This window comes from Dromiciops gliroides, chromosome 1 (assembly GCF_019393635.1).
Source record: "Dromiciops gliroides isolate mDroGli1 chromosome 1, mDroGli1.pri, whole genome shotgun sequence".
NCBI classification, from domain to species: domain Eukaryota; kingdom Metazoa; phylum Chordata; class Mammalia; order Microbiotheria; family Microbiotheriidae; genus Dromiciops; species Dromiciops gliroides.
Genome location: NC_057861.1, coordinates 717,119,878 through 717,141,244, shown reverse-complemented (window position 1 = coordinate 717,141,244; position 21,367 = coordinate 717,119,878). Strand labels below are relative to the sequence as shown.

Genomic DNA, 21,367 nt, shown 5'->3' with positions numbered 1-21,367 from the left:
CCCCTCTACTATTTTTCCTTGTTTTACCTTTGTCTGGATGAATGTGATTTAGCTTCTCTGGTACTACAATGCCTCCTTAGTCACTGGACAATTATCTCACATTCAGAGTAGCAATTATTAAATTCATGTTTGTAGGTGATCTAAATATCATAATTCTAAGTATCCTTGCTCCCATTTTATCATTTTTGTTGCTTGTTTTCTATTGCCCTACCAGCTCTGGGCAAACAGAAGAGAACTGACAGAAGAACCTGGCATAGTAAATAGAAGGTGAGTCCAGGTCCAAATCTTCCCTTAAGACAATGAAGCTCTGTTACAGTAAGCCACTTAACCTCTCAATAACCCCAGGAAATTCTCCAGCATGGTCTGCATCCATGGGTGAGTTTCTACATGGGAGTTTCTCCACATGAGTGAAATCACACATTTGCACCCAAAAATGTGTTCCATAGGTCAAAGACTTGAGCACTGAGTGATGCACCTCCAGATGACCAAGCCTCTCTGACCTTAACTAATGGGTCTGCCACCAGCAGTCATAGGCCATCACCAAGACCATGCCCAGAGCCTTTCCAATTCGGTAAAACCTGATAGGGCCAAGCTTTGCAGGAGGTCCCCTCGACACTCCAATGAGACATTAGAGTAGTGTTTTTGTGGTGTCACAAACCTAGAGAAATGAATATTTAATAGCTCCTCAAAATCATCTTTGTTTTCCATCCTATAGTTCAGAGTCTCCATACACAAAAATTAAAAGTATAAACCTCTGGGAACTCAAAGAGGCTGAAAGAATTTGACTGCACTCCCATCAAAGGAGCAGCGAGGGAATGAGTTTCTCTTCTGGAAATGCATTAAGGCCAAACAGAGTCAGAATGCAAGAGTGGGGCTGAGAAAATCCCAATATCCTACTCTGTGTAAACTGGTGTCTCAAGGATGCCAGGGATTTGGAGAAGCCACAATACATCTTTCAGGACACTCTGGGGCCAGAAAGTAAACTAAAGGAATAATTTGTCACCAAGTGTAGACTGAAGGAGGAGAAGGTACGCACAAGAAATGACATGTTCCCTGGATCCTTCTGTCTCTCTATTTGCCCTGATTGGCCCCCACGATGACAGAGCTAGGAACAATAAGTGGCAGTTGCAAAGAGGTAAACTGAGGTTTGAGATAAGGCAAAATTTCCTGATTTTTATAGTTATCCACCAATGGAATAGGCTTCTGCAAAAGGTGTCATAGGATCTCCCTCACTAGAGGTCTTCAGGCAGAAGTTGGACAGCCATAGATCAGGTATATTGCAAAGGAGATTTTTGTTGAGGTATGCACAGAGATAATCTGCCATTTGTCCTGTACATATCTTGACTGTACCTAGATATTTGTATGTTGTCTCTATTAGAATGGGAGCCCCTTGAGGACAGGAAGCCTGTGTTTTTACCAGTGTATCCCCAGTGCTCAGCAGAATGCCTCCTATATATGGCAGGTACTTAACAAAGGCTTGTTGACTGATTCATTGATAGGTCTGGATTGCCCTCCGAGGTTCCTCTCAGTGCTGACATACTGACATTCCATGATGATTGGCCCTTTTCCTCTACAAAAAGCTATTTTTTATTTGTCAGAGGATCAGAAATAAGAATAAATTATAGGAATCCATGGGATGGAGTTTTCCAAGATTTTCTCGTGTTGACCTTAATTACCCTCAAAAGATTATGTCTAAAATAGTTACAATTTTAAGATTTTCAAGTTTAAATTATACAAGGTTTGCTACGGACACCCTCTAATAAGTGTGTATATGTGTGCATGCTTAAAAATTGGACAAGGAAAAGATACTGAATGAAGTTAATTTCAAATGATGTACAAATGAAAATGGGTATGTTTGCATATGGACACATACACTGAATCAAATGTTATTCTCTGAGTCCATAGAGTCTTCATAAGGCATTTGGATCTCAGATGAGGTAGAAGGGACCTGGGAGGGCCTATAGTCCAGCCTTCTAATTTTATAGCTCTTAGAAATGTGAAATAATTTGCTCCATTACACAAAGAGGTTGTTGTTGTTCAGTCATTTCAGTCATGCCTGACTCTTCATGGCCCCATTTGGGTTGTTTCTAATATAATAAACCTTTTTATTTATAGTTTTGGGTTCCAATTTTTATCCTTCTTTCCCTCTCTCCCCTACCCCCTCCCTGAGGCGGCAAACAATCAGACATGGGTTATACATGTATAATTATGTAAAACATTACTGTCACTTTTAATAAGAAAACTTGATTAAAAGAAAAAATGAAAGAAAGTGAAAAATAGCATGCTTCAGGTTGTTCCATCAGTATCGATTCTTTCTTTGGAGGTGGATAGTATGTTTCATCAATAGTGCTTTGGGATCGTCTTGGATCATTGTATTGTAGAGAAAAGTCAAGACGTTCATATTTCTTCATCAAACAATATTGCTGTTTATGTGCACAATGTTCTTTTGGTTCTGCTCACTTCACTATCCATCAGTCCATGCAAGTCTTTCCAGGCCTTTTTGAAGCCATCCTGCTTGTCATTTATTATAGCACAATAATATTCCATCACCATCATATACCACAGTTTGTTTAGCCATTTCCCAATTGATGGGCATTCCTTTGATTTCCAATTCTTAGCCACCACAAAAAGAGCTGCTGTAAATATTTTTGTATAAATAGGTCCTTTTCTCTTTTGGGGGATGTCTTTGGGATATAAACCTAGCAGTTGTACCAGCCCTTTATGCATAGTTCCAAATTGCTCTCCAAAATGGTTGGACCTTTTCACAACTCCAGCAGTGGGTTTTCTTGACAAAGATCCCAGAGCAGTTTGCCATTTCCTTCTCCAGCTCATTTGACAGATAAGGAAACTGATGCAAATAGGGTTAAATGACTTGCCCAGGGTCACACAGCTAGTAAGTGTCTGAGGTCAGATTTGAACTCAAGAAGGTATTTCCTGCTTCCAGGCCTACCACACTATCCACTGCACCACCAAGCTGCCACACAGGGAGGAGCAAGTGGCATAAAGACTAGCTTGGAGCTCAGTTACTCTAACTGCAAATCCATTGCTATTTCAAGGAACAGCTTGTTTGTTATATTCTGGAGGTGGACTGGAGAGGAGGAAAGAAAGGTCACGTTTGAGATGAGAGATCGACATCCTCGGGGGGGACTTTAACAATAGGTGTGCATAATTCATAGAGAAAGCCAAACATTTTAATTTGATTATTTCAAATCATATTGTTTCCGATGGAATGGGGACACTGCTCCCGAAAGTCTCCAAGTTAAATCCCCATGGAAGAAAAGGTTTGCCTTTTGGCTGGAAGCCCACTAAGTGCGACTTCTTGGATTCAGGACATGACCTGAATAACATTTTTACTTCTTGGTCTTTCTCCTCAATAATATTGTTGGTACACCAACATTAGGTGAAATTGTATCACAGATATGGGGGAAAAGAGCAGCCCACAGATTTACTTTATTTTGAATTAAGGTTGATACAGAAACCTGTGGTGGAAATTATGGAGCCCTGTTAGTTTATAGCCATTTGTACCTGTCATATGGAAACTTTGAAAGGAAACAGAAATGGACCTCGGGGATAATTAAAAGAAAGCAGCAATATTAGGGATAAGTAAAGCCATGTACTGTGTTTGCAGTGGGAGAATTTCATTGACCAAAATGTTGTAGTATTTCATTACTGTGAGAGAGCAAGAATGAGAAGAGAGATCCATATATGTGTATGTGTATATGTATATGCGTATATAATAGAAATATAGAATTTAAATATTTACACATTTGATTTAAATATATTTAGTTAGTTAGAAGTTTTATAAGAACAATTAGACAAAATAGCCAGCAGAATTGCATGTAAAATTATCTTAAATAAGACTTCCATTGTTTAATTTGATATGTCCCTGACAGCTAGATGGCACAGTAGATAGACCTATATTGTTACATTTTAACTTCCCCAAGTCAAAAAGACTCGAGTTCAAATACAGTCTGAAAAACTTCCTAGCTATGTGACCCTGATCAGGTTACTTAACTTCTGTATGTCTTTGTTTCCTCAACTCTAAAATGGGAATTATCAAAATAGCACCTGTTTCCCAAGATTTTTTTTTTTTTTTAGTAAGGCAATTGGGGTTAAGTGACTTGCCCAGGGTCACACAGCTAGTAAGTGTCAAGTGTCTGAGGTCAGATTTAAACTCAGGTCCTCCTGACTCCAGGGCCAGTGCTCTATCCACTGCGCCACCTAGCAGCCCCTCCAAGATTTTTGTGAAGACCAAATAAGATATTTGTGAAGTGCTTAGCATAGTGCATTGCACAGGACAGATGCTTAATTGATGCTTATTTCTTTGCTCCCTTCTTCCCTCCTCCCTTCCCTTTTTCCCTTCCTCCTTCATTTCCCTCCCTGCTTTCCCTGGTACCTTAGCAAAGTATTCAAGCATAGCAGATACTTAATAAATACTTGGTTAACTTAAAACTGAGCTTGGATTTCCTTCAGATACCAAACACTAATCTGCCTACACTGCCTGAAATAGCTCCCATTTCTTCATACAGCTGACTTTCCAGAATTATAATTTGAGATTTTCTTTCCAGACATTCAGTGGAGTAGCTTATTTTTTATACTTATAAAACATAAGCATTGTTGATGTATCTATTACAAATACACACACATACATCTCCACCTTAGAAAAGCCGCACTTAAGATATATATATATATATATATATATATATATATATATATATATATATATATATATATATATATATATATACATATATATGTATGTATATATATATATATATAAAGAGAGAGAGAGTTAAATAGCTGTTTTTAATGTTCTATTTCCTGATGAAGCACAGCAGTACAGTTTTGCAAAAAAAAAAAATGAAGTTTCGTGTTTTATTAGTCAGTTGACATCCTATTCCATGTTGTTTTAAATGCTGATGCACAGGCCGTTATTCAAAGGGGCCACAGGTATTCAAGTGGACTAGGGTGTGGGAAACCAATCAAAAGTTACTTTTTGATTACATAGCATTTTCATTTTATTGTTACATCTGAACTTCCTCAAGGCAAAAACAGATTTGGGCATAATATGTAAATGACTTATAAAGAATATCTTCCCTTTTAAAAAATGTTAAACCTTGCTGTGATAAAAAATACCTGAAAAAAATTTAAAAATTAAAAATTAAAAATACCTGAGCCAGAGACTGCCACTGTTGACTTGGGAAAGTATAACATGCACAGAAATCAGAGGCAATGCCCAATAAAGGCAGGAATGAATGAATGGACATAGTTTGGTCCCTTGTCATTTTCTTTTTGAAATCCTAGGCTTGCTCACATTTACATGGAAATTCATTTTTCTGTCCCTGTGGATAAAGTGAAAGCCACCATGTTTTCCATCTACATGAGTGTATGCACTCCTGCAACACTTAATCGTGATAGAGGGCATTGGAGGAGAAGTGGTATAACATATTAGAAAACCTTTTATTCTAGTTTCAATGCCTGCTCTTACAACCAACTCCAGTATGTACACCCACATAAGAATTGACAAATATTGGAAAGGTGGTTAAACTCTGGATTCTAAAAGCCCTTCATTAAAATGTAACACCTAAAACAGCATAGCCCTTCCTATGACCAGCTAAGAAATGCATTTTTGACATTGAGGGGATTCCATTAGAATCAACAGGTAGAGGCTAAAAATAAGTGTAGGGGTAGCAGATTGCCTTCTGTCTCAATTCTCCAGCCAACCACTATTTTCTTACCACTAAAAATGCATGACTTGAATAGGCAGTCATGTTTCCATGAGATTAATGGGATTGTATGCATATAATATATAATTATATATTTGTACATGCATACATATAAAATATAAAAATATATACCAATTTTACCAATAGCATGACCTCTTCTCCTGAATCCATCAGTAAACAATGTTCCACAAAAGCTAACAGTTTTGAAGCTATGTGTTATGTGTACATACACATATACATGTGTATATATGTATATGTATATATATAATATATATACACACATATATACACATATACACATATAAACACAAATATAGTAGTTATATAGCTAGATTAATATTGCTTGAATAGGGGCAGCTAGGTGGCACAGTGGATAGATCACCGGCCCTGGAGGCAGGAGAACCTGAGTTCAAATCCAGCTTCAGGCACTTGACACTTACTAGCTGTGTGACCCTGGGCAAGTCACTTAACCCCCATAGACTTGCCAAAAAAAAATCCATAAAATTGCTTGAATAGATCAATAACATTATATTTTAAAACTGCTCTTTGGTAAAGGTGAGATGAGTTGAAAACGTAAATAATTCAATTCAATAAGCATTTATTAACTGCCCACGGTGTACTAGACTCTATGATAGAGACAACAAAGTTCTTGCCCTCAAGGACCTTACATTCTCCTGGGAGAAAACAACATGTATACAAATAAGTGAATAGAAAATATAAACATATAATATAGAAATATGTTTTGTACAATTTCACATATAGTTATCATGTTGCCTTCCTTCTTGGGGGGGGGGCTAGAGCAAGAGAAAGAATTTGGAACTCAAAAAAATTTAAAAGAATGTGAAAAAATATTATTTAAGCATAATAATTACCAAATAATTTTTGCAAGAGATAATAAAACATGGAGCAAACAAGGAAAATTAGTTAAACTTTATTCAAAAGTTTGGTAATTTTTCTTTTGGCACTTAAAAAAATATTTTGAGTTCTTAGTTTCTGAGGTCATCAGTCCTTTAAAGAAAGGATAGTTTCATGCTTTTCCAAATCTTTCTGCTGGCATTGTTGTTGTTGTTGTTGTTGTGTTGTTGTTGTTGTTGTTGTTTTGTTGCTATTGTTGCTGTTGTTGTTGCTGCTGCTGCTGTTGTTTTAAGTCGATTCACCCAGAAATAGTACAAAGAGTTCTGATTTCACTGACAAAGTAAAGTACACCTAAAAATAGTTTAGATGCAGTAAAATGGGGTGTGCATTAGTGGAATGCCCTACAATTTCCAATCTTGTTTAGCTTCTTTAAATGGATTTGGAATATTCCATTATTAGATCTGAGAAAGATTATGCCTTTTTTAGTGAACGAAGAAAAGACTGTAATGTAGAAAGCATGTGGAAGGAACATAACATCTGTCCTAATCTGCTTTTCAGGCACGTCTCCAGACATTGATTTGGCTGAACTAATTCACGCTGTGGAGCTTTGTGCCCGGGCCTGGAATTGAGAGACGCTGTTAAAAGACTCCCAATCACTCCCTGCCCTTTGAAAACTCAGAAAATCGCCATTCGGACTGTGGATAGTCACGCATCACAACTAAAACTTTGCTTGAATGTTTACGTTTTGTGCTCGCTATCCTGGATTTCTCTTACTAGTGTTTGGACTTTATTAAATTGGAAGAAAGTGGAGGCTTGAACTTCCTACCAAACCAGAATGGCTAGGATTCGCTTTGCCTTAGTAGCTTGCTCTTTGGTGCTGGAATTGCTAATGAATTCCTTAACTGAGTCTTCCATCCAGAGTAATGAATGTCCCCAGCTTTGTGTGTGTGAAATCAGGCCATGGTTCACTCCTCAATCCACATACAGAGAAGCCACAACAGTGGACTGCAATGACCTCCGCTTAACAAGAATTCCCAGCAACCTTTCAGGTGACACACAAGTTCTCCTTTTACAGAGCAACAACATTGCCAAGACCTCTGATGAGCTCCAACAGCTTTTCAACTTGACAGAATTGGATTTTTCACAGAACAACTTCACAAGTATACGGGAAGTGGGACTGGCCAATCTCACCCAGCTCACCACCCTCCATCTAGAGGAAAATCAGATCACGGAGATGACTGATTACTGTCTGCAGGACCTCAGCAACCTGCAAGAACTCTACATAAACCATAACCAGATCAGTAGCATTTCGGCTAACGCCTTTTCAGGGCTGAAGAATCTTCTGAGGCTCCACCTCAATTCCAACAAACTGAAAGTGATCGATAGTCGCTGGTTTGATGCGACACCTAACCTGGAAATCCTGATGATTGGGGAAAATCCAGTAATTGGCATCTTAGATATGAATTTTAAGCCCCTTTCAAATTTACGCAGCTTGGTTTTGGCAGGAATGTATCTCACTGACATCCCTGGAAATGCCTTAGTGGGCTTGGACAGCCTTGAGAGTCTTTCTTTTTATGATAATAAATTGGTCACTGTTCCTCAACTTGCACTCCAGAAAGTTCCAAACTTGAAATTTCTAGACCTCAACAAAAACCCCATCCACAAAATCCAAGAAGGGGACTTTAGAAATATGCTACGGTTAAAAGAACTTGGCATCAATAATATGGGGGAACTGGTATCAGTGGATCGCTATGCACTGGACAATCTGCCCGAGCTTACAAAACTTGAAGCCACCAATAATCCCAAATTGTCTTACATTCATCGCTTAGCTTTTCGCAATGTCCCTGCTCTGGAAAGCTTGATGCTCAACAACAATGCCTTGAATGCTGTTTACCAAAAGACAGTGGAATCTCTTCCTAACCTCCGTGAGATCAGCATTCACAGCAATCCTCTGAGGTGTGACTGTGTCATACACTGGGTTAACTCCAACAAGACCAACATCCGTTTCATGGAGCCCCTGTCCATGTTTTGTGCCATGCCACCTGAATATAGGGGGCAGCAGGTAAAGGAAGTTTTAATTCAGGACTCAGGGGAACAGTGCCTCCCTATGATTTCTCACGACACGTTTCCAAATCATTTGAACATGGACATTGGCATGACAGTATTCTTAGATTGTCGAGCCATGGCAGAACCTGAGCCCGAAATATATTGGGTAACACCTCTTGGAAATAAAATAACAGTGGAAACTCTTTCAGACAAGTATAAGCTGAGCAATGAAGGCACGTTGGAAATCATCAGTATACAGATAGAAGACTCAGGGAGATACACTTGTGTTGCCCAAAACGTAGAAGGGGCAGATACACGAGTAGCTACAATAAGGGTCAATGGAACCCTTTTGGATGGTACTCAGGTGCTGAAAATCTATGTCAAACAGACAGAATCTCATTCCATCTTAGTCTCCTGGAAGGTAAATTCCAATGTCATGACTTCCAACTTAAAATGGTCATCTGCCACGATGAAAATCGATAACCCCCATATCACGTACACTGCCAGGGTCCCTGTTGATGTTCACGAATACAACTTAACACACCTTCAGCCATCCACCGATTATGAAGTGTGTCTTACAGTGTCCAACATCCATCAACAGACTCAAAAGTCGTGTGTTAACGTCACCACAAAGAATGCCGCTTTTGCACTTGACATTTCCGACCAGGAAACTAGTACTGCCCTGGCAGCAGTCATGGGGTCAATGTTTGCAGTGATTAGCCTGGCCTCCATTGCAGTTTATGTAGCCAAAAGGTTTAAGAGGAAAAATTACCACCATTCACTTAAAAAATATATGCAAAAAACCTCTTCCATTCCCCTGAATGAGCTGTATCCTCCACTCATTAACCTTTGGGATGGTGACAGTGAAAAAGACAAAGATGGTTCTGCAGAAACCAAGCCAACTCAAGTTGACACTTCCAGAAGCTACTACATGTGGTAACCCAGTGGATATTTCGCTTCTGGTAGTAAGGAGCACAAAGACGTTTTTGCTTTATTCTGCAAAAGTAACAAAGTTTGAAGACTTTTGTATTTTTTGACTTTGCTAGTTTGTGGCAGAGTGGTGAGGACGGGTGGATATTTCCAAATTTTTTAGTATAGCGTATCGCCATGGTTTGACACAAGTGGCGGCTTCTCCAAGCTTCCAGTTTGTGTTTGGTTTTTATTATTATTAATTATTATTATTATATTATATTATGATTATTTTATTCTGTTTTAGTTGTTGTGCTAAACTTAATAATGCTGTTCTAACTACAGTGCTCAATAAAATTATTCAAGACAGGTCGGGGTTCCCCTGTGATTCTACCGATAGCATGACCCCCCCTTCATCTGAAGCCATCAGTAGCGAGTACAGTGCCCTGCAAAAAGCTAACATACAGTTTGGAAGCTGTGTCGAATCATTTGTAGAAGTCTGGCCTACAGACTCTTCACCCAAGGAGCCAAGACTAGACTTGCTACCTTTGTTGAATGATGTTAGTTGACTGTACTGTAATGTTGTATCAACTGAACTTTGAATGTTTTGACTTTGAACAATGCCTTTTTTCTCTTTTTTTTGTAATAGTTTAAGAAGCTTAGGTCAAGCTAACAGGCAATAGAAATATGTATATCAATTTTTTAATGTAACAAACTACATGTTAATTGTTACCTTATTCTTTTTATTATATTTAGTAGACACTTTTAAAAAAAAGACCAGAATTTTGTTGTGTTTAATCCACCAACGTGTGGTGTATAATGAAGACAGAACTATAATAAATTAGTTTTGTTCTGATTTTTTTTAGAACAGTTGCGATAATGGATCCTTTATAACTATTGCGAATTTCACTGGGGATGTTTTCATGAATAGGCCAAGAAACTGTGATTTCCTCTGTCGGGAAATTTCCTCCACCTATCCACCAATGTGATTGGAAAGAATTTATTTTGCCTTTGACATTATGGAAAGAGCAGTAATGGACTTGGTTTCAGGGAGACTTGAGTTCAAATCCTCAAAACTTCAAAGACTTAGTAGTTTTGTGACCCCCAGGTATAATAATAATAACATCTACCTCACAGGGTTGTTGGGAGGATCATATGAGATACACAAACACACACACACACGCACACACAGACAGACATACACACAGTGCTTTGAAAACCTTAACATGTTTAATTATTATTACTAGCTCCTAGTAGAGATGGGGCAATTCAGTTCAACAAAGACTATTTTTGTTCATTGGAACATGGATCTAGACTTGGAAAGAAACTCAAAGGATTGGTCCAATGCTCTCATGTGTGTGTGTGTGTGTGTGTGTGTGTGAAGCAATTGGGGTTAAGTGACTTGCCCAGGGTCAAACAGCTAGTAAGTGTTAAGTGTCTGAGGCCAGATTTGAACTCAGGTATTCCTGAATTCAGGGCTGGTGCTTTATCCACTGTGCCATCTACCTGCCCCAAATGCTTTCATTTTATAGATAAGGAACTTGGGGCCCAAGAAGACTTAGGGATTTTCCCAGGATCACACAGGGAGTAGGCATACAAGGCAGGATTTGAACTTTGTCCGCTGACTCATTTATTAAGTAACTACCATGTATAAGTAGTCACTGTGCTCCAAGGATACAAAAACAAAAACAAAATCATTCCTGCCCTCCAGGAGATTATGTTCCCATGAGAAGAAAAACAGATAATAGCAAAATTCCTTAAAAACTCTTCAAAGGAGGATCAAAGGATCAAAATACAGACACAAAGGCTCCATGTAGCTTTATCTTTGTTTAAATAATTCTAGCCAGAAAAGAGTTTTAGAGCTAACAGGTACCTCAAAGGTCATAGAGGCAAATGCCTTCATTTTATAGGCCCCTGAGGCCCAGGGAAATTAAATAACTTGCCTAGGAGGTTAAGTCATTTGCCCAAGGTCACACCAGATAATAAATGTTAGATGCAGTATTTGAATTCGGGTCTGCTGACTCCCAAGCCTATTTTCTTTCCACTGTAGCATGACACCCTCATAATTGAGCCTCTGAGGCATTAGAGGTTAAATCGCTTGCACAGGGCCACAAGAATTGAACACATCTTCCTGACTCCAAACCATCTCCCTATCCAGTTCTTTTAAGATCAACAAAAATTCAGCTACAAAATATTGGTTTTTTATAGTGAACGCCAAAACATTTTTTTTTTCCTTTAGGGAAGAAATCTCTATTTTAATGAGGTGGGTTGAATTAAAAGATTTTTTTTTCCATTTTAAATAATCCTATTAGGAATCAAATGGAAAATATGCCATGTTGCATAAAAACAATTCAATAATTCAGCAAGCATTTATTGAGTACCTATTGTATGCCAGGCTCTGAGGCATTAAAAGACAAAAATTAAATAGCCCTTGCCCCCCAATGAGCTTACATTCTACTGTATAGAAAAGTGTGTCATTGAATCTTACACAATCCAAATTTTAAATATTTTAAATATTACATCCCTGGAAGTAATATCTATCAAAAGCAATACATTCCACACACACATAGACAGACAGACAGATTGATAGATAGATGACATATAGACAGATTGATTGATAGATATATGATAAATGATAGATAGATGATAGATAGATGATAGATAGATAGATAGATAGATAGATAGATAGATAGATAGATAGATAGATAGATAGATAGATAGATAGAAAGATAGAGTTGCAAACTGAATGTTTCAGGAGAGCTTTTGTTTTTGTGGTCTTTTCTTCCTGTAGTTTTGCTAATAGCCAGGAAGCTATTTGTCTTTTTTTTTTTTTTTAAGTGAGGCAATGGGGGTTAAGTGACTTGCCCAGGGTCACACAGCTAGTAAGTGTTAAGTGTCTGGGGCCGGATTTGAACTCAGGTACTCCTGACTCCATGGTCGGTGCTCTATCCACTGTGCCACCTAGCTGCCCCTATTTGTCTTTTTAACTGTAAAACATAGAACCACATAAATGTGGCCAAATTTCTTTGCATGTATTTTTCATTGTAACATGTTGATGTACATGGTCACACCTCTGTGATTCAGACTGAGGCCATCTGCTAAAACACATACATTTCCAAGAGAGATCTAGCAACACCATTTTCCACTGATGGCATTTTTTAAAAAAACAGACTCCTCTCTGGAAACAGTCAACAGAATGGAACTCTACAGGATTACAGCAGGTACACGGTGCAGGTGAATTAAAATAGGAAAAAAACAGTGACCATATGAGCACTCAACTACATGACCAATGCCAGGGGCAGAGAGACCTCAACAGGCAAAAGGATACATGTGAAAATGAGAAACAATACAACAAAGAAATAAAGGAATGCTCTTCCAGGTGGCCGCTACTGCAGAACAAAATCTCCTGCCTAAAGAATGATGAGATTGATGGATGGGACAGAGGGGAAACAGGTGTCTGAGGAGCAGAGAGAGGGAAAGGGGAGCCTGATGGTGAAGTCTACGAGGTAAGCTGGAGACATTCCAAAATGATACTTGAAAGGAAAGAAATGATGGGGGTATGAAGGCAATAAGAAAAGGGAGTGAGTGAAGGTCTAAAACATGACACCTTATTGGTATTCTCCTAGAACTGTTCCTATGAACATGAAGGCAGAGGTATAAATATAGGTGATAACAGATCAGTAAGAAATCAGGGCCCAGTGGAGAGTGCTGGATTTAGTCAGTGGGTCTGAGTTCAAATCCTGCCTCTTGTGTGACTGGATAAATCAATTCATCTCTTTAGGCTTTAACTTCTTCATCTGTAAAAATGGCCAGTGGTGTGGGAGTGGGAAGACCTAGAATAGGTGACCTCTGATGTCTCTTTAATCTCTAAATCTATGATTCTGGTGATAATTTTGGAATGTCTCCAAGATTCTCACTTATGGTGGTTACATCAGAGCAAATGGAGGGAGCAGTTTGGGGAAGCAACTTTAGATGGACAAGCTCTCTGGTATCCCATCTACTTTCTTGGTAAGTCAAGTTTCCCTTGCATTAGTCTTTCCTGACCAAGGTCACCATTCATATATTGGCCAGTTATAGAATACTACAGCTCAAAGGGATCTGAAACATCAGCCAGTCCAACCCTCCTGTTTTGCTGATGAAGAAACTGAGGCCCGGGGAGGTGAAGTCACTTCCCTGAGGTCATTGGAGCTACTCAGTGACAGAGCTGGGATGAGAACACAAGTCTCCTAAGTGTCATCCTTTCCAATGTATCATGCTGTCTCTGGAGCAACAGATGTCCTTTTCCCAACTGCTCAGGAAGTCATCAGTCTTGGATTTTGAGTTTCAATAACACAAGGTTGCCTTTCATTGATGATATGTTTGGGTTATCCTCAGATCAATGTCGAATATTACAAACTAGCTATTCATTTCCTACTTAATACAAGGAATGTTCTCACCTTCTCTTCAGAGAATCCCTAACACCTATTAAGGCTTAACTCCTATAGGAAGTCATTCTTGAATACTTCCACCACCCCAGTTTCAAGTGATTTTTCACATCCTCAATTTTCCCAATTATTTTGTATATATTTTCTACTTGTTAATCAGTGAACAAGTACATTGCTTCCCACAGAAGAATCTAAGCTCAATGAGAACATGAGCTGTTTCATGTTTGACATTGGATCTCCCACATGCCCAGCACAATGGTCTGGAACACAATAGGCACCTTAATTGTCTACTGAATTAATCATGAAAACAAAGGAAAAGATTGGTGATCATTTAAAATTGCTCCTGTTAACAAGAACTGTATCTGTAGGATATACCAGATGCTGGGTATATATGGTGCCTGTGTCAAAAGCACTGTACATCATTGAGTGCTTTTGCAAAACAATATAATTTGCCAGGCCAGTGTAGAAACAGCTAACATCTTATTTTATTCCATGAGCAAAATACTGTCAAAGCATCCTCCTAGCTGACAGACAGTAAAATGTCAAAGCATGTGTCTGTGTCTGTGTGTGTGTTCCCAGTGTAATATTTCTCAGAAGTACCTAATGCAACTTGATAAATTAGATATCTAGGGAAATTACTGATCATACCTGTTATTGGTGGATAATGAAGGTTATGGAACCTTAACCATTGTGGTGATCATTACAGATCACCTCCTGATTTCAATTTTCCCCCTTTTCTTTCTACTGCCCTCAGGGTATCAACTATACAGTCAATCTGCTTTTACAAAGATATTTTTGGAGCAGTTTCTTAGAACAGATGTGCCCACGTTTGCCCATTTGATTAGTAGCACATGTTATATCAAATCATGCTAGTGGTCTGAATATCAAAGTAAATGGAGTATTCAGATGCTGATTATTTTTTTTAATTTGGTTGCTGATGGGTGGAAATGCCTGCTCGTATGAATGATTTATCAAGCAGAGCAAAATGTAAGTGAATTTTTCCTTTGGTTTTTTGTTTGTTTGTTTGTTTCTTAGAGATGCCATAGTAAGGATTCTACTGGTAGTGTAACGAGCACTAGATTTATTTAGCATTCTACTTCCCTCTTTTACTTCATCTGTGATTGTAGTCAACTAACTTTTCCTCTCCAAGCATCAGTTCCCTCACTTATATGAAATGGGAATAATAATGTCTGGACCAACTACATCAGAGTCATTGTAAGGAAGGTGCCTTGTCAACCATAATGAGTTGTTGTTATTATTGTGGGGTCTAGATCTGTGACTTTATCTGTGTTGGAAACTCCTTACGAAAATGTTTTTCTACCAATGATGATTGACAACTCATGCCTAACGTACCTTTTATAGTACATGGGGTCACTAAAAGGTTGTGACTTGGCCATATTCAAACAGCTAATCTGTATCAAAGGTGTAACACTTGAACCCATGCCCTACACAATGCAAGGCTGGACCTCTATTCTTTATGCCACACTACCTCTTTTTTATTAATCTGTAGTATTATTAATAGCAATATTTTTTCATGTCTGTTATGTAATAACCTTCCAGGCCTTTTTCATTCCTTTGCTACTGTTTCTGAAATTGGAATAAAACTTTGATTGGAGAACTTAAATGCCAACCCTTCTTTAAAAGGGGACATAGCAGCTTTTGAGTTATAAATGTCCATGCTTTTTCCACCTCCTTTTGGGCGGGACTCCAAAGAAGTGAACTAGAAGAAAGAGAACAGTTCTTTAAAGGTGGATTCCACACTCACTAAATGATCTCCTTCCTATACCATCTGCTATTTCAAAAAGACTTTTTGAGTCTCCAGAGGATCTCTTCCCAATCTGTGAAGGGCATGCTGTCCATGCACCTTTCCCTTCTTTCTTTTTTATCTACATTCTCTCCACCTATTCCTATTCAAAGAAAGAGCCTCATGTGAGCCAGTTTATTCTTCTCTCTCTAAATTCTATTACAAACTCTATTGAGAAAAATAGAGGGACCAGAGATAGCTCTTCTACTACCACTCCACCACCATGTCTACTTCCTGCAAAAGCTGGGAGCGGCACAAAATTTTTGCTTTTCCCTATTATAAAATCCCACCCTCCCCATCTTTTTCTTGTTCCTATAATGCTAAAAATATTGAGTTTTTCCAAGTCCCCTACATCTTGAAAGTCATCATGATTTTATGGTATTCCCAAATTCAGTTCTCTTGCACAGCTATGTCTGTTTCCTTACTTTCCTTACAAAGCAGCTGGATCAAATGAAAAACCCTCATTCTAAATTCAGCGCAACCAGCCTGCCCTGCATGAATAAGAACTTTCAGAATCCCATAGTTGAGGCCATCTTATTATAGGACCTGGAACATCCCTGTATACATTGGTCCAGGCAGGCCAGTGCACAAGAATCATGCCTCTTCATCCTTACTTGGTATCATTTTCTTATGCATGCTCACATATGCAGTATATTTCCTCTTCTTCTGCCACTTCCTCTTGTCATGTCTATACAACCTTGCACAATAGCATTGGAATGATCTTTTTACTCTGGAATACAGTCATTTTCTATTTGGAAATTCTGTAGGAGCTTATTTCATTTCGCTATGAGACGTTCTCTATCCAAGTTTTGCAGTCCCTTTTGCCATCTCCCTTCAGAGGACTTGTGTGCTGATAATATGTAAGACCCAGATCAAATGTTTATTTTGCATCCATCTGAATTTAAATTCTGACCTTCAGCTGCCTCTCTACTCCTTGCTACTCTACTGTACATAAAACCATTTAATAATAAAAACAATAGACCAAAAGAGCATCATATCTCTGAGGAGGGAAATTGTGGAAGACATCCAGAGCCAAGTTCAATGTTATTCTTTCCCCAAGACTGATGAAAAATTGGTCATTAAATCTGTCCAAATGGTCATGACTTCCCCATTAGAGACACTCATGAGTTGATTAGGCAGCATTGGAATGTATTGACCTGCAGTTTGTAAGTAGGCTGGTATCTGACACTGAAGAGGATCAGTGTGATGTGGTTTACTCATTTGTGGAGGGAAGCCCCAAAAGCATAGCATGCAAAGAAGCAGATTTTCCTGAGATTATCATGGTCCCTCTTTTAAAAAGGTTTTGACTATAAAATAAACAGACTAGTGGTGTAGAATTCAAGTCAGTTCAGCCAACATTTATTCAGCACATTCCATGAGCTCAGTGGACAGCTAGGTGGCACAGTAGATAGAATGTTGGGCCTGGAATCAAGAAGACTCAATTTCCTCAGCTCAAATCTGGCCTCAGACACTATCTGTGTGACCCTGGGCAAGTCACTTAACCTCTATCTGCCTCAGTTTTCTCATCTGTAAAATGAGCTGGAGAAGCAAACGGCAAACCACTCCAATATCTTTGCCAGGAAAACTCCAAATGGGGTCATGACGAGTCAGACATGACTGAACAGTAAAGACTTGTGCTCAGAACTCTGAATACAAAGATGAAAGATAAGAGTCCCTGCACTTAAACTTCTTCTTCTTCTTTTTTTTTTTTTTAATTTTTGCAGGGCAATGGGGGTTAAGTGACTTGCCCAGGGTCACACAGCTAGTAAGTGTCTGAGGCCGGATTTGAACTCAGGTACTCCTGAATCCGGGGCCGGTGCTTTATCCACTGTGCCACCTAGCTGCCCCCACTTAAACTTCTAAAATACTGTTGGAATATGTCATGTGCACAGATAAGTATAATGCAAACAGGAATAGGAAGTGTGTATGTATATGTATGTACATATACAACAAACTCATAGATGATAGGTAGATATATAGGTGGATAGATGGATGATAGATGGATGGATGGATGGATAGATAGGTAGATAGGTAGATAGATAAATAGATCAAGCATAAGAGCTACCCTGCTTACCTGCACGGAAGCAGTGAATGTCATGTTAAGTTAAGAAGGTAACTAACAGTTCCATTTTTATTGGACTTAGAATGAACTCTAAGATGCTGGAATGGTTATCCAATGGAAAATGGAGATCCCTATTGCTGGAAGATTTTTTATAGTAAGTTGGTGAGCTAACTTATACTGGCTTAGGAATTTTCTAAGATCAATCTTCTTAAAGTCAATGGAGGGGATGATTCATTGATGATTCAGTCTTCCCAAACTTTCATGTTCAATTTTAGTTTTCATTCAAGAGCAATGTATATGGGCAAAGTACCTGGGCTCTATCACTATATGAGACCTTAGTCAAGTCACTTAACCCCATGTGGGTCTCCATTTCCTAATATATAAAATGAAAGGGTTGGACTAAATGTTGCCCAATGTTCTAGCTCTAAATGTGTGGTCCTATGAGCCTAAGAATGGCAATGGGAAGGGGAAGCTAGGTGGCCCAGTGGATAAAGCACCAGCCCTGGATTCAGGAGGACCTGAGTTCAAGTCCTGCCCCCGACACTTGAGACTTACTAGCTGTGTGACCTTGGGCAAGTCACTTAACCCTCATTGACCCGCCAAAAAAAAAAAAAAAAAAAGGAAGAAGAAGAAGAATGGCAATAGGAATATATTTGCCAGTATAGAATTGAAAGTGAGGGAACAAAAGAGGGGGTGAGAAAGAGGAAAAAACAATTCATTCTCACATCTTAACCTCATTTCTCACCTTTAAAACTGCATTCTATAATCCAGTGTTTAAATGTGTTCTGGTGGCCTATTTTCCAGAATCTAAAAATAACTACCCTTTACAACATTCCTTGGGAAAACAATAACTTTCCTTCAGCAAATGTATGTGAAAAAAGTTGCTCTGCCATATCCCAGTTCTTGGTGTTGTCAATAATAGTTCACCTCGGGGCAGTTAGGTGGTGCAGTGGATAAAGCACAAGCCCTGGATTCAGGAGGACCTGAGTTCAAATCCAGCCTCAGACACTTGACACTTACTAGCTGTGTGACCCTGGGCAGGTCACTTAAACCCCATTGCCCCACAAAATAATAATAATAATAATAATAATAATAATAATAATAATAATAATAATAATAGTTCATCTCTCATCTACCATAATAACTCTTCTCCTGAAACACATTTCTACTTTCTTAGTGACAAAAGAGTTCAAACAGACCCTACTCTATTCAAGAAACAAGATAAAATGGGCTATGTGTACACAGTCTATGAGATACACACATATGTATTATGTACATATATGTATGTATATATATACATGTGTTTGTATATATAGATTTGTATATCCACAACTATATATGAGAATACCACACTCCTTCTTATAACAAGGCTTCAATTAGCTAAATCTCACCTTAAAATTCACTCCATAATATTCAACAAGTATTAGTCCACTGCCAGGCACTGTACTCTGGGAATACAAAGACAAAAAAGAATGAAACAGCCCTCAAACTCAGGAAGTTTACATCAGAACTCACATAACTATCAAGGGCAGGACTAAGGAGAATGCAGCGAATTAATAAACTTCTAGCAAAATTTACCTCCCATGCTTTACCTGGCTCTAAGCCATCAAACACAATAGGCTTTCCATGAAATCTTCCAGTTTGGGGGTTGGGTCAGCTGTTAACGTGGTAATTTCACACCCTTCCCTGAGGAGAGGTTGGTGAGCTGGCTTCTAGTAAAATAGAAGAGGGTACATGGTCCCTTGAGTAGTTTAATGAGATGGAATTATGGACTTTACATCCTCTTTCAGTGTGATTCTGAAAGGGGTTAGCGATGAGCATTTGAGAATACAGATGCATGACCTCAACTATATCAGCCCAGGGATCCTTGGAAATAGGAAGGAAGGTCACTCTCAGTTAATCAAATGACAACAGTTGTCATTTGAAGAGCTCTTTTATGTTTTGCAAAATTCTATAGATAGATGGATAGACAAACAGATAGACAGACAAAAGTAGATATAGACATAGATAGAGATAGAGATATTGATAGAGGTTGAAAACTGGTTTTTTCCTAAACCGAGATAGATCTTGCACTAGATCCTTAAAGCCAGATATATGAAAACCTTTCAACAACAATGTGAGGAAAGTCCTATTGATATTATTAGATTTTATAGATGGAGATTCCTTCATGGTCACAGAGCTAGTAATTGTTGTGAACAAGATTCAAACACAGGTCTTCTTGACTTCAACTCCATCAAACCACCAAAGAGCATTTAACTAGAAGCAGATGCATGGAGCACAAGGGAGTGATTTTACACCATGGCAAGACTCTTTTCAACCCATAACCATGGTCCAATGCTCATACACATTTTTTTAGCTTCAACACAAAATGTAAATAGAAAGATGATGGTATGGAATTCTTTCCTTGTTCAGCCCTGTGATTTTATTGAAATAGAGAAGTTCTGGTAAGGAAACTCTCTCTGCCAATGCAGATCTGCACTGACTCTTTAACTTATATTGTTGCCTGGGAAACCATGAGGTAAGTGACTTGCCCAACATCATGCACTCAGTGTCAAAGGAAGGTCTTTAAATTAGGTCTTCCTTGACTCCTAAGATGATTCCATCTACGACACCACAATACCCCTCACAATTTCATTTCATTTGCATTTGCATTCCAATTTTCAATTTGCCAATACCCTAGGACAATCTTTCATCAGGCTCTCTGCCAAAAGAAAAGGGAACACGAATAGGGAAGTATTTCTAATTACAGTGTAATAAATGAGCATCTCACACTTATGGGGTCTGTCATCCTGGATAGGCACTGAATGACAGATATAAGAACTGATAAGGACTCTGGCAAGAACTTTCTTCCATCTGCTCATTTAGTAGATGAGAAAATTGAGGTACAGAGAAGTTAAATGACTCATCCAGGCTATGCTGAGTATAGATCCATGACTAGAAACCCAAGCTAGTTCCCTTTCCAGCTCTGTTTCACAGTGGATCATGCTTCCTCCATTTACTAAGGTGTCTGCATCTTTCTTTTCTCATCTGAAAAAAAATGAATTCCTCATAACCTGCCCTAATTTATAGAATTACTTTGAGGGTCACAGCCATAGTTGTAAAAGTACTTTGAAAGGAGCAATAGCATATAAAGTTTTCTCCCTCTCCAGGTAAGGTGGCATGCTTCATATAATAATTATTTATTTGGCATCTACTATGTGCCAAAGGTCATACTTGACCATGTTGTCTCCACATGCCAGAGCCATGTTGAACCTTGACCAGCTTGGGCTCCCTTGCTACACCCAGGTTGTCCCAGATATACCATGGAAGAGTGTTGCTGCTGGTCCCAAATTCCCTTTCAAGTAGTCTTCTAACCTACTGTGCCCACGTTCATCCACATATGATAAGTACTTAGGTATGTATTCTCCAAGAGGGATTGACAGTCAGCTAGTTACTCACAGAGGTAAGTCCCCGACTGCTGTTCACCACTTTGCTTAGGAAAGGCCATCAATTAGAAGGCAAACATATGTTGATCCAGGAAAAGAAAACAAAGATGGTGAGG

At 38.7% G+C, this 21,367-nt stretch overlaps 1 protein-coding gene across 4 annotated transcripts in view; it reads left to right on the top strand.

The window, feature by feature from the left end:
* Nucleotides 1–21,367, top strand: part of LRRN1 (leucine rich repeat neuronal 1) — a 222,103-nt gene that overhangs the window by 39,622 nt on the left and 161,114 nt on the right. For 2 of the 4 annotated variants that reach the window (XM_043976650.1, XM_043976652.1), the window contains one exon: nucleotides 7,140–10,401. The exons of 1 other annotated variant lie outside the window; for it this stretch is intronic. In XM_043976650.1, the coding sequence (XP_043832585.1) occupies nucleotides 7,417–9,567 (2,151 nt within the window). In that variant the 5' untranslated portion in view covers nucleotides 7,140–7,416 and the 3' untranslated portion in view covers nucleotides 9,568–10,401. Of the gene's footprint in view, nucleotides 1–214; nucleotides 268–7,139; nucleotides 10,402–21,367 lie in introns of those variants that run through there. One more of the 4 variants, XM_043976651.1, reaches the window with a different exon arrangement.